This window comes from Nyctibius grandis, chromosome 15 (genome assembly GCF_013368605.1).
Source record: "Nyctibius grandis isolate bNycGra1 chromosome 15, bNycGra1.pri, whole genome shotgun sequence".
Taxonomy (NCBI): Eukaryota; Metazoa; Chordata; class Aves; order Nyctibiiformes; family Nyctibiidae; genus Nyctibius; species Nyctibius grandis.
The window spans coordinates 5843273-5857532 of NC_090672.1; the positions used below are offsets into that span (position 1 = coordinate 5843273).

Genomic DNA, 14260 nt, shown 5'->3' on the forward strand with positions numbered 1-14260 from the left:
CCTGCGGTTCCTCTCGGCTCTGGGGTGAAGATGTCTCTGATCCCAGCGCCACCTTTCCGCAGCTTTCGTGGGGTCCCGAGTCCCTCGGGGCTGAGCACACGGGAAATCGCCAGGTCGAGCATCTCTGGGTGCTGAGGACCAGGTGTAGGAGAGGGATGGAGAGGACCCCCGGGGAGATGCCGCTTGTTGGACCAATCCCTTGTTGGGGAGGTTCAGAGCAGGAATGCTGCCGCTTTCCCAGCAGGGCAGAGGGCAGGTCTCCTGTCTCCTTGGACAGCCAAAGGAGGCTCCAGCGCTGTGACGAGCTGGCGAGGCCTCAGCAGGTAGCCCAAGAGAGGGCAAAAATAGGGCTGTTGTCCCCAGCTAGCATGAGCGTGTTCCCAGGGGGTAGGGGACAGCCCCCAGGCTCACCAGCTTTGGGGACAGCCCGAAGCACAGGGGCTTTTTCCAGACCCTGTGCTCTGCATGACCCAAGGCCCCATGGCCCCAGATTAAAAGCAAGGAGAGTTGCCCAAAAGCTCCCCCTTGGTTGGCAGGTCCTAGCTTGAACCCCTTGGCTCCTGCCACATCTGGCTGGATGAGACAGGAGGCAAGAAAATGCTCCTGGGTGACTCAGGCCAGGGCAGTTTCTGCTGGGCACACAGCCTGGGATGTCTCCACGTTGCCGTTTCTGCTTTCTTTTCCAAAGGTCATTGCTGAAAATGTGCTTTTCCACCAGCTTCCCCATGTGGGCAGGGTGCTACGGCAGCAGACACGCGTTCAACCTTGTTTTTTTTTCTCTTTTGGGTCTAGAACTCCATCCAGCACAACCTCTCCTTGAATAAGTGCTTCATCAGGGTGCCCCGGGAGAAGGGCGAGCCAGGGAAAGGCGGCTTTTGGAAGCTTGACCCCCAATATGCCGACCGGCTCAAGAACAGTGGCCTCAAGAAGCAGAGGACACCCTCAGTGAAGATCCACCCGGCCGCTACTGAAAAAGCCCAGCAAGAGGCACAGAGCGTCGCCAGCCCACCTGCTTCGGTTTACACCTCCAATAACATCCACAACATCAACATGGAGTCACAGCAGCTGCTGGAAGAGTTTGAAGAAGCCACCAGCGGCCGGAACCGGAATCCAGCGGGTGGCAAAGCAGGGCAGAAGCGCAAGCAGCCCTTGCCCAAGGGAACGGAGAAGGTGCCTCGGCTTTCTGACTCTGCCCTGCTGACCGAAGAAGAGGAGAGGGAGCTGCAGTTGCTGATAGGTGACTTTGACTGGGAAGCCCTCTTCAACACCAGCTGGCAGGGAGACTTCTCCACTTGTGGCGATCTGGAGCTCACATCACCAACCAGCTCCACAACGCACGGCTTGGACTTGACAGTACAGGGGCACCACATCAACGGTCCTCGGGAGCAGGATCAGGAGCAGGTCCTCACCAAGTCCAGCGAGAACAACACGGACTTTGAAACCTTGATGGCCACTTCTTTCCTGCACCATGCCTGGGATAAAGAGACAACCGATTACCTCCTCAGCCCCGTCAAAGTGGAGCAGGTGTTTGAACTCAACGACACCTCTTTGCCAGCTGTAGGGGCCTGGACTGTGGGAAAATTATAGAGAGAACATATGAGTACACTGTTATATAAGAGCATGAGTCAGTAAGGAAGTATGAAGATAAAGCTTGCTTAGGCTCATAGCAAGTATCCAATCAGAACAGCAGAAGAGGCGCGTGGACAGAGCGCGCACAGTGCTTGCAGCCAATAGCTTAAGGCGTGACCGCGAGATAAGGAAGTATGTATGCTATAAAAGAGCTGTGTTAACCAAAATAAAGCAGACTATTAGAGCATCATATTGGTGTGCTGTAGTTCCTTCCTCGCATGGACCCCAACATTGTGGTGACCCCGACGTGATCGTCGCATCGGAGAAGAAGGGGGACCAGACGAAAGATGCGAGGGTGACTGCCGTTCCGGCGGAGGTGAGCTGGGCCCTCCGAGAGAGACGGGGAATCGTAGGCCTACGTGATTAACAGCAGGATGGAGGGTGCAGTATCTGCACTGGAAAAGGCGGCGGTGGAATGTATTCTGCAGATAGCCGCACAAACTGAGACTGAGATAAAAAGAAAAGAAGTAGAAACTTTGCTGGGATGGGGCCAGCGAAGAGGCTTGCTAAAAGCCACCGATCAATTGTTTTCTGCAGCTTGCTGGGACAATCTAGGGCAAGAACTTTGGAAATCAGTTACGGTGGGAAATAAAGAGGCTAAAAAGTTAGCTACATCTTGGTAAAAAGCGAGGGATATGCTGGAGGTTATGTCCTCTGAGGCGAAAGTGCAATCCGCTCTCAAAAAAGCACTAACAAAACCAGAAGAGAAAGAGCAGTTACCGGCGGACCCTGTAGAAGCAGCCCCTCCCTACGAGGATTCGCCGATACTTTTCCCCCCTCCCGCAGGCTTGGTGCCTTCCGCCCCCCCTCCCGCAGGCTTGGTGCCTTCCGCCCCCCCCCGCCGCAGGCTTGGTGCCTTCCGCCCCCCCCTCGCCGCAGGCTTGGTGCCTTCCGCCCCCCCCTCGCCGCAGGCTTGGTGCCTTCCGCCCCCCCCTCGCCGCAGGCTTGGTGCCTTCCGCCCCCCCCTCGCCGCAGGCTTGGTGCCTTCCGCCCCCCCCTCGCCGCAGGCTTGGTGCCTTCCGCCCCCCCCCCCGCAGGCTTGGTGCTTTCCGCCCCCCCCCCCCCCCCCCCGCCTCAGGCTCCGCGCCCGCCGCTTACCCCGCGCTTGAGGTGGAGTTTTGGGGCGGAGAATCAACAGTCCCGTCAGTCCCGTTAATGCCTCATGAAATGGGGCCGGAGGCGGCATCTGGGGTCTCGGTACCCCCTCCGGAGGCTGACGAGGGCAAACAGCCACCGGTGAATCCTGAAACTGTACCCCTCCCCATGGAAGCAGAAACGAATGAGTCAGACGCCGCTCCCGAAGCGGACAGTAACGCGCCTTTGCGAGAGTTACTGCAGCGACAAGAACAGCAAATGCAGCACATACTAACAAAAATGGAGAAGCCCGATGGAGGAGCTAGTAAAACATCGCGGCAACTCGCTTACAATAAAGCCTCGCAGGCGCTGTCTGGCGGGTTAGAGGCTCTCGGACAGGCTATGGAGAAGCAGGAAGCTCCGCCAGCAGAACCGGAACTAACCCCGGCAGCGCTAACGCACGGAGAGGGAAGAATCTTGAAGTGCGCGCGGCAGCGTGTCGAAGGCCGGCTATGGGAGCGGGCCGCAGCGGACGCGTACTGAGGCGACAGGTTTGGGAGCGGCCTCGGCGGGCCGTCACCTCCCCGGGGCGGGACATCGTCTTCTCCGTCACGCATGCGCCGTCTGACTGACCCTTCTCGACAAGAGCACAGCACTCACAGACCATCAGGGGAAGGCCGAGCCCCATCTACGCCAATGCCAAACTCTTCAGATTCCGATGACCCTGGTGACGAACACAATACACGGCCTGAAGCATTACCCGGTCATGATCCAGGGCAACGGTGGCAGGGCGTCATTCGAGAGGCTACCGTCGAAGGCGTAATGTTACCGCATAGCATCACCGCAATGCCAGTTTTCACACAAGGAGATCGTCGTCAAGGGGCACCGTTTGGTTGGAAAACTGTGAAGCAGTTACAAGAAGCAGTGATGCAGTACGGAGTGGACAATAATCATGTGATGCAGTTGCTAACGTCATTCTTTAAAAAACAAACATTAACACAAGTGGACACACGTGCTCTTGGCGAACTGATGTTGCCATCCACCGCATACCTGTTATTTCTGGAAAAGTGGCAGCAAAAGCTGGAGATAGCCGCTGTTGAGAACGTACACCGAGGTGACGGGGACCCTTTGAGACTGACATTGATTGACGCACTAGGGAAAGGCCAGTACGCCGATGGTGCGACACAAGCTGCTTTACATCCGCAAGTGTTACTGAAGCTCACTTGGTTAACAACATCACCCGTCTGGGTGGACCAATGGTCGCTACCCGAAGAAAAGCTCACACACTTAACAGGAGTTGGTGCAAGAACAACTTGATGCAGGTCACCTAGTACCCTCAACAAGCCCATGGAACACACCTGTATTTATAATACCTAAAAAGTCAGGGAAATGGAGATTACTCCAAGATTTAAGGGCTGTTAATGCTGTCATGCAAGACATGGGCCCGTTACAACCAGGGCTCCCTACACCTACTATGTTACCACGAGGATGGGATATCGTCGTGATCGACGTCAAAGACTGTTTCTTCACGATACCCTTGCATCCGGACGACTGTGAAAAATTTGTATTTACAGTTCCCTCCATAAATTGTGCAGCACCAGCGAAGAGGTATCATTGGGTAGTATTGCCACAAGGTATGAAGAATTCTCCAACAATTTGTCAGTGGTACGTGGATCTGGCTCTACAGAAATTTCGAAAGACACATGAGGGAATGCTGATTTACCATTATATGGATGACTTGCTAAAGGGAACCATCGCCAGCGAAGTGGTAGAAGAATTGAAGTCGGATCTGGAAAAGTGGGGCCTGGTCATAGCCCCGGAAAAGGTGCAGCTGTCAACACCTTGGAAATATCTAGGGATATCGCTTACCGAATCCACTGTTCGACCTCAGAAATTGGAGATTTGAGCAAATGTGAAGACCCTGAGCGATGTACAGAAATTAGTGGGAGACATTCAGTGGGTAAGGACTGTCTGCGGCATCACCAATGCAGACCTTCAACCTCTCTTCGAAATGCTTCAGAAGGGTTCCGCACCTCAAGAATCCCGCGAGCTCACAGAAGCAGCTCGATCTGCACTGCAAGTAATAACTCAAAAGATTGCCTTGTCTTGTGCTTCACGAGTAGTGCCTGAATTACCTGTGCACTTGTACATTTATAATATGGATCTTGAAGTGTCAGGCATATTAGGACAATGGGACCCATCTCAGTCAAACCCACTTCAAGTACTGGAATGGGTGTTTTTACCCTCTCATGGTAAAAAGACTATCACTACAAGATGGGAAGCTATCGCTCAAGTCATTCTCAAAGGGACTGCACGGCTATTAGCTGTGGCTGGACGAACACCTGACAAGCTTGTTATTCCAATCAGCCTCAACTACCTACCAGATGTATGTCAACGAGAAAAACTTATGTCCTTAGCCCTATTGAACATGACGATGCAGATTGACAATCACTATCCGTCACACCCCATCTTTAAAACTCACATATCACTGGAAGAAAGGCCTATTGTCGTCAGTGAGCCGTTGCAAGCAATCACGGTGTTTACCGATGCAAGTAGCCGCACCGGAAAAGCTGGATTTGTATGGCAAGAACAGGGAGAACGGAGAAAACATGTCATCGTAGCAGAAGGATCTGCTCAGGTTTTAGAATTACAAGCTGTACTCCTGGCCTTAGAAAAGTGGCGCGAAGCACCCTTAAATTTGGTAGCGGATTCCCTATACGTGGTAGGGGTTGTGAAACGTATACACCGATTGTTGCTTCGCCATATCACCAATGAACTGCTGTTCAAAGCCTTTTCGACCTATGCCATGAAATGCAACACCGTCTACACCCGGTATTTGTCATCCACGTTAGAAGCCATACCAGTTTACCCAGAGGTTTGGTGGAAGGAAACTCCCGAGCCGATCAGTTGGTATCCACGTTTCCGGTGGACAGATCTCCACAGGCAAAATTAACAGAGGCTCAACAATCTCACCAGTTTTTTCACCAATCTGCAGCAGCATTGCGATCGCAATTCCAATTGACAGAGACTGATGCAAGGGCGATTATAGCTTCTTGCCCTGATTGTGCTAGAATACCTGTGTTACAGATTGCGGGAGCAAATCCCAGGGGACTCCAACCCAGACAGATTTGGCAAACAGACATCACCGAATATGCTGCCTTTGGCCGACTCAAATATATCCATGTATCGATTGACACCTGCTCCGGTCACGTGTGGGCTACAGCCCTGACCTCCATGACGGCTAAGGCTGTTAAAAAACATTTGTTGCAAGCTATTGCAGTAATGGGCCAGCCAGAACAAATTAAGACTGATAATGGCCCTGCCTATCGATCTGAATCATTTGCAGAATTTATGCAGAAATGGGGTATTACACATGTACGCGGTATTCCATACAATTCTACAGGGCAGGCAATTGTGGAACGTGCGCATCGCACATTAAAAGAGCATTTAGAAATTATTCGAAAACGGGGAGATGGGACCACAGGATGCGCTACGTAAAACATTGTTTGTATTAAATTGGCTAAACCCTAAGCAGGACTCACAAACACCACCTGCCATAGCTCACGGGCAGGGAAATCAAAAAGACTTCAGTAATACAAACGTACCAGTAAGGGTATTTTTCCCAGAATCAGGCACTTGGGAAGGGCCAAAGCAATTAATAACCTGGGGCAGAGGGTATGCTTGTGTCTCCACAGGAAATAACTGCCAATGGGTTCCGGCCAAATGGGTGAAGCCGTGGTTAGATGAACCAGCTGACGCTACAGGATCAGACAACTCTAACACCAGAGACCTTGAGGAGGTGTGATCACCGCCTTGCACGTATCATCTGGCCATGACTCCAGAATCTGAATCCAGAACAGAAAATGCGGGAACATCATGGGTTTTTGGATGAACTGGTTGGGTGATCTGGGAATTGGAGGGTGGATAGCCAGCCTAGTGAAAGGCTTGGCGCATGTATTGCTATTCATTTTTGTCTTGGTATTCAGTATCATAAAAGGTTTGCAGGGAATGATATCAAGAACCATTGCTATTATATTAAGAAAGAAAGGGGGAGATGTAGGGGCCTGGACTGTGGGAAAATTATAGAGAGAACATACGAGTACACTGTTATATAAGAGCATGAGTCAGTAAGGAAGTATGAAGATAAAGCTTGCTTAGGCTCATAGCAAGTATCCAATCAGAACAGCAGAAGAGGCGCGTGGACAGAGCGCGCACAGTGCTTGCAGCCAATAGCTTAAGGCGCGACCGCGAGATAAGGAAGTATGTATGCTATAAAAGAGCTGTGTTAACCAAAATAAAGCGGACTATTAGAGCATCATATTGCTGTGCTGTAGTTCCTTCCTCGTGTGGACCCCAACAGCCAGCAGATGTGAGCGACTGGAGCAGCCTGACATCTCTCTTGTAAGACACCAGTCAGCATTCAAAGCCCACACAGACTTTAGTAGGATGCTCCCCCCGTGGCCTTGGGACTTAAAAGGGACAAGATTTTCTAGAGACAGAGACATCCATAGTGACTTTTACCAGCTCCATCATAAGATTATTCACAGAAACACCGGGGGGAGAAACCACCACAGGAGCTGCTTTATGGGCCACACCAGAAGTCTCTAGTCCGTGAGTTTCCTCAAGAGAAGAAATATAACGCTACTTATTTTTTTACCTTTAAAGGAAGAAACATGATTCTTTTTTTTTTTTCCTGTGGAAATGGACACGGCTTGTGTTCCTTGAGGGCTAAAGGACAGCACCTGCTAAATCTCATCCAAGACATGAGATGTCTGGAGGCTTAGCACTCCCTAGACTAAGTGCAATTTCCTCACCCTTTTGTCTCTGTGTTTCTCTCTCTCTTTCCTTTTTCTGTCTCGTGTAGTTGGTAGGTGTAGTGTGATAATTCGCTAGCAGGTAAATACAGGTCCCTTCTGCATTCTCTGACTTCAACCTCTCTCCTGTCTTGTGCCTATGGAAGAAGAAAAGGTCTATAAATTCAGCAAGTCTGCCTCTTTAGATGTCTTTATATAATTTATTATATATTATATATTCAACGAGACTTCTATTTTAGCATTAGAATTTCTTAATAGTTTGGGGGGGGTGTAAGGGAAATACAATTTGGGAGTTGTTTTATATTTTCACCGTTTCAAGGTTTGTTGTTCATTGTTCTGTAAACCAAGACCACGCAAGCGAGGATTCCTGCAGCAGCATCAGCAGCAGGTTTTGTTGAGGATCCAGGACTTGGTGTCGCAGAACTAATACAGGTCTAATAAAGCTCGATTTGGAATGGTCATCTGACTGGTATGTTGTAATTGATGGTTTAAAAGCTTCAGAGCATCAGACGTAGCACTGGCTAAAGCCCATAGCTGTAGGCCTAGTTCCAAACTGGCCTGTCGGTTTCATACTGGGGCAATTCCTGCTCCAAATAACGATTCCATCCACCACCCAAGTCGTGTTGCGGCTTCTTGCCATCCCTTCCGTAAATCCCTCGGTCTACGATCCCCCCACTTGTGTGGCGTGGACCCTTCCCGGGAAATGGGCAAAGAGCGAGCGCAGCCCGTGTACAGGCTGGCCCAGGGATGGCTGGATAGAATTGGGAATAGAGGTGTGTCCTGCTTTCATTGGGGTTTGGTTTCAGTTGGTGGCCAGCCATGGTGATCAAGGCCCTTAGCAGATAAATCCAGGGCAGCTGCCCCAGGCTGCCCCACAGGTGTGTTCTATGGCATCAACATCCAGTTCCCTACAAAAGGGAGGGCTTGGGGGGAAGAGCTGGGGCTCTTCTTGCTCTCCTTGCCTCTTTTCCCTGTTCCTCCTTTCCAACAATTGTGATTCCTGGAGCAACTTGCTGGTGCTCTGTAGATAAGTACAGTTTTGTCTCTTCTGTGTTGTCACTTACATGGATTTATTTCATTAAATCTGTTTAACTTCAACCTACAAGTCTCCCTCCTTTCCCCAATTCCCTTCCTCATTTGGGGAAGAGACACTGGGTGATAGAAGAACTGTTTATTGTTTAGCCCTGGGTGCAGGCTGAACGAGGACACGGTGGCGGTCAGAGCATGCCCCTACAAAGTTGGGGGGTGCATGGACAGTGAATGTCCGGCATGAACCTGGTGTGGTGGGAGGAGGAGGACAATAGCTTTTCTTACTACAATCTAGAACAGGGGGTCGTGAGTAGCTGCTATTACTGCATGAACAGCCCAGCATCAGAGCTTTCTTAGCAGGAGGATATAGCCATAGTCATGGCATCTTATCAATGCTTTTGCATCCAATTTCTGCTTGGCAGTTCCAGAGAGGAGATTTCCTCGCTGGAGGTATCTTATCCCTTTCCCCATCCCAACTAGGTTCATAGGTATGTCCAGCCCACGTGCAGTTGAGAGGACAGTTAAATGAGTTTTGATCACATGCACTAGGACATTCTTTGTTATCCCTTTCAGGGTGTCTAATGCCCCATGAGGCATTTAAGGGTTTGTATATTGCAGAGAATGACCATCAGTGCTCCATGGAGTATTATATTCGGTAGCTCCCCACGGGATGTAGGAGCACGGAACAGCACCATTCACACTCCGCCCCGTGGCTTGGAGGCTGCGGTTGCATATTGCACCCATCCTGAGCTCGCATTTACCGCACTCGATGACCAGCTATGGACAATACAGGTGTAACCTCTGTCCTCAGCCCTTTTGAACTCCCAGCTATAACTGTTACATCGATCCCATGGGAGCTCAAGAGCGCCGGGACGGGGTAAGGGACAGCGGCGGGGGGTGACAGCAGCGGGGAGCGGTGGGACGGGCCCTTGGGACAGCACTGCTGAGGGCTCCGCCAGGCTGTATGGGGCGGCAGGATTGCCCAGGGGGGTGTTTATTCTTATTTTTATTCTTATTTTTATTCTTATTTTTATTCTTATTTTTATTCTTATTTTTATTCTTTTTTTTATTCTTTTTTTTATTTTTTTTTTTTTTATTTTTTTTTTTTTTTTTTTTTTTTTTTTTTTTTTATTTTTTTATATTTTTTATTCTTTTTTTTATTTTTTTTTTAATTCTTTTTTTTATTCTTATTTTTTATTCTTATTTTTCTTCTTATTCTTGGTTTTATTTTTATCCCCCTGACCCCCCCCGCCACCACCGCACCGAGTCTTGCCGGCATCTCCCTCGCTGCGGGCACGGGACGTTGCAGGGGCTCAGGGCTGACCCTGGGCATCGGGCACCCGAACGAGCTGCCGCTGCCCCGAGCTTTATTTTGGGGCGAAAACCCCCGGTTTTGGGCGGGGGGGGGGAACCCGTTTGAACAAGCGCGGCAGGAAGGTTCCATTCGCCGCCCCCCCCCGGCCCCCCCCACACCCCCGACGGTTGCGCCCGACGTCACTGGACCCGCGGAACCCCCGGCCCCAGCGCAGCCGGTGGCGGCTCCTCGGCCGCGGCTGCTCCCGGGGGCGGCTCTCTGCTCCCTCAGACCCGCCGCACTCGGGGTTTGCAGCCCAAAAGCGGAGCCGGACGCTCCGTCCCTCCAGCCGGCACCAACCGACGGCTCAACTGCCGCTTTGCCCGGAGCGAGGGGGTGTGTGGGGCGGGTCCGCGCTCCCCCAGCCCCGCCCCGGGGTGTTTTAGGGGGACCGGGGGAAGGGAGCAGCAGGAATAGGATGAAACCGAGGGAAGGTGGGAGCGGAGGGGGGAACTTTTAGGTATTTTGTGCAGGTGCTGGATCCTGAGATCGTTTTGTCCTGCTGGCAGCGAGTGGGAGAAACATCCTGGCTTTGTGGGATGGCAGGGCTGGGTTTGGGGTGTTTGAGGGGTTTTTGTTGTGGTGGGTTTTTTATTATTCTTTATTTCTTCAGCCGAAGGCTGGCTGGGCAGCGCCGGCCCCCCGCGGTTGGGGTGACACTGGGGTGCCGGGGTTTGAGGGAATTGCCCCGAGGTTCAGGGCTGCCAAAGCACCCCGGGGGAGGCATCGCAGCTCCGGTGCGCAGCAGCCGGGGATGGGTCTTGCCCAGCGGCACGGGGAGCACCCAGAGCCAGCCCTGCCCCGGGGGCCGCAAAGCAGCTCCACCTCGGGGAGCCTCAACCCTTTCCCTGCTGCTATTGCAGGCTCTGTCCTGTGCCCTCCCTCCTCTCTGTGTGCCCCCCGTGAGCGCGAGAGCTGCCGAGGATGGCTGAAGAGGAGTGGCTGAGATGGTGGAAGGCAGCAAAGGAGAGGCAGCGGAAGGACCGCATGAAGGATGAGCTGGACGACAGCCTGAGCAGCCTCATGTGGCTGTCAGACTTCTCAGTCGCCAACACCAGCATGGCCAAGCCCTCCTGGTGCCCCAGCGGCCCAAAGACCCACGACCGTCACAGGATCCCCAGCTTTCCTGCCCTGTGCTCACCCCTGGCCACCAACCCAGCGTGCATGGGCCTGCCCCACACTCCCTGCAACCCCATCTCCTCCTCCACCTCGAGGACGCTGCACCATGCCACGGCCATGCACCCTCAGCTCGCGGGGGACATCGACTACAAGACCAACCCGCACGTCAAGCCGCCCTACTCCTATGCCAGCCTCATCAGCATGGCGATGGAAGCCAGCAACGAGCCCAAAATCACCCTCTCCGCCATCTACAAGTGGGTCACTGACAACTTCTGCTACTTCCGACACGCCAATCCCACCTGGCAGGTAGGACATTTGGAGACCTTTTGCCTCGTCCCCTCTCCCCGCAGGGCTGGGGAGGGCCTTCCACAGCCTCCACCGTGCCAGGCAAGGTGCCGCGGGGATGCTGGATCCCAGTGAGAGGAGAGCGGCACTGGCAGGTGCTGGGGAAGGGCAGTAACGGGAAACAGCTTGGGTGTGCAGAAATGGCATGGCCACGAGGGTGGCAGAGGGAAGGAGCCATTACTGGGGACAGCTGAGGGCCATTTTGGGAGCAGGGAGGTACCTTCTGTGCTGCTGGTCCCTGCGGTTCCTCTCGGCTCCGGGCTGAAGACATCTCTGATCCCAGCGCCACCTTTCCGCAGCTTTCGTGGGGTCCCGAGTCCTTTGGGGCTGAGCACACGGGAAATCGCCAGGTCGAGCATCTCTGGGTGCTGAGGACCAGGTGTAGGAGAGGGATGGAGAGGACCCCTGGGGAGATGCCGCTTGTTGGACCAATCCCTTGTTGGGGAGGTTCAGAGCAGGAATGCTGCCGCTTTCCCAGCAGGGCAGAGGGCAGGTCTCCTGTCTCCTTGGACAGGCAAAGGAGGCTCCAGCGCTGTGACGAGCTGGTGAGGCCTCAGCAGGTAGCCCAAGAGAGGGCAAAAATAGGGCTGTTGTCCCCAGCTAGCACGAGCGTGTCCCCAGGGGGTAGGGGACAGCCCCCAGGCTCACTGGCTTTGGGAACAGCCCAAAGCACAGGGGCTTTTTCCAGACCCTGTGCTCTACATGACCCAAGGCCCCATGGCCCCAGATTAAAAGCAAGGAGAGTTGCTCAAAAGCTCCCCCTTGGTTGGCAGGTCCTAGCTTGAACCCCTTGGCTCCTGCCACATCTGGCTGGATGAGACAGGAGGCAAGAAAATGCTCCTGGGTGACTCAGGCCAGGGCAGTTTCTGCTGGGCACACAGCCTGGGATGTCTCGACGTTGCCGTTTCTGCTTTCTTTTCCAAAGGTCGTTGCTGAAAATGTGCTTTTCCACCAGCCTCCCCATGCGGGCAGGGTGCTACGGCAGCAGACACGCGTTCAACCTTGTTTTTTTTTCTCTTTTGGGTCTAGAACTCCATCCGGCACAGCCTCTCCTTGAATAAGCGCTTCATCAGGGTGCCCCGGGAGAAGGGCGAGCCAGGGAAAGGCAGCTTTTGGAAGCTTGACCCCCAATATGCCGACCGGCTCAAGAACGGTGGCCTCAAGAAGCAGAGGACACCCTCAGTGAAGATCCACCCGGCCGCTACTGAAAAAGCCCAGCAAGAGGCACAGAGCGTCGCCAGCCCACCTGCTTCGGTTTACACCTCCAATAACATCCACAACATCAACATGGAGTCACAGCAGCTGCTGGAAGAGTTTGAAGAAGCCACCAGCGACCGGAACCGGAATCCAGCGGGTGGCAAAGCAGGGCAGAAGCGCAAGCAGCCCTTGCCCAAGGGAACGGAGAAGGTGCCTCGGCTTTCTGACTCTGCCCTGCTGACCGAAGAAGAGGAGAGGGAGCTGCAGTTGCTGATAGGTGACTTTGACTGGGAAGCCCTCTTCAACACCAGCTGGCAGGGAGACTTCTCCACTTGTGGCGATCCGGAGCTCACATCACCAACCAGCTCCACAACGCACGGCTTGGACTTGACGGTACAGGGGCACCACATCAACGGTCCTCGGGAGCAGGATCAGGAGCAGGTCCTCACCAAGTCCAGCGAGAACAACACGGACTTTGAAACCTTGATGGCCACTTCTTTCCTGCACCATGCCTGGGATAAAGAGACAACCGATTACCTCCTCAGCCCCGTCAAAGTGGAGCAGGTGTTTGAACTCAATGACACCTCTTTGCCAGCAGATGTGAGTGACTGGAGCAGCCTGGCATCTCTCTTGTAAGACACCAGTCAGCATTCAAAGCCCACACAGACTTTAGTAGGATGCTCCCCCCGTGGCCTTGGGACTTAAAAGGGACAAGATTTTCTAGAGACAGAGACATCCATAGTGACTTTTACCAGCTCCATCATAAGATTATTCACAGAAACACCGGGGGGAGAAACCACCACAGGAGCTGCTTGATACATCTTTATGGGCCACACCAGAAGTCTCTAGTCCGTGAGTTTCCTCAAGAGAAGAAATATAACGCTACTTATTTTTTTACTTTTAAAGGAAGAAACATGATTCTTTTTTTTTTTTCCTGTGGAAATGGACACGGCTTGTGTTCCTTGAGGGCTAAAGGACAGCACCTGCTAAATCCCATCCAAGACGTGAGATGTCTGGAGGCCTAGCACTCCCTAGACTAAGTGCAATTTCCTCACCCTTTTGTCTCTGTGTTTCTCTCTCTCTTTCCTTTTTCTGTCTCGTGTAGTTGGTAGGTGTAGTGTGATAATTCGCTAGCAGGTAAATACAGGTCCCTTCTGCATTCTCTGACTTCAACCTCTCTCCTGTCTTGTGCCTATGGAAGAAGAAAAGGTCTATAAATTCAGCAAGTCTGCCTCTTTAGATGTTTTTATATAATCTATTATATATTATATATTCAAAGAGACTTCTATTTTTAGCATTAGAATTTCTTAATAGTGGGGGGGGTGTAAGGGAAATACAATTTGGGAGTTGTTTTATATTTTCACCGTTTCAAGGTTTGTTGTTCATTGTTCTGTAAACCAAGACCACACAAGTGAGGATTCCTGCAGCAGTATCAGCAGCAGGTTTTGTTAAGGATCCAGGACTTGGTGTCGCAGAACTAATACAGGTCTAATAAAGCTCGATTTGGAATGGTCATCTGACTGGTATGTTGTAATTGATGGTTTAAAAGCTTCAGAGCATCAGACGTAGCACTGGCTAAAGCCCATAGCTGTAGGCCTAGTTCCAAACTGGCCTGTCGGTTTCATACTGGGGCAATTCCTGCTCCAAATAACGATTCCATCCACCACCCAAGTCGTGTTGCGGCTTCTTGCCATCCCTT

The 14260-nt window shown here is 52.4% G+C and overlaps 2 protein-coding genes across 2 annotated transcripts; both read left to right on the forward strand.

The window, feature by feature from the left end:
* The first annotated feature begins 176 nt into the window (after positions 1 to 176).
* On the forward strand, positions 177 to 1587 carry LOC137670625 (forkhead box protein J1-like). Its single transcript, XM_068413554.1, has 2 exons — positions 177 to 185; positions 793 to 1587. Exons 1-2 carry the CDS (start codon positions 177 to 179, stop codon positions 1585 to 1587), a joined length of 804 nt encoding a protein of 267 aa, XP_068269655.1.
* A 9300-nt stretch (positions 1588 to 10887) lies between these two features.
* On the forward strand, positions 10888 to 13197 carry LOC137670548 (forkhead box protein J1-like). Its single transcript, XM_068413452.1, has 2 exons — positions 10888 to 11325; positions 12394 to 13197. The coding sequence occupies exons 1-2, from the start codon at positions 10888 to 10890 to the stop codon at positions 13195 to 13197; spliced, it is 1242 nt and encodes a 413-aa protein (XP_068269553.1).
* The last annotated feature ends 1063 nt before the right edge of the window (positions 13198 to 14260 follow it).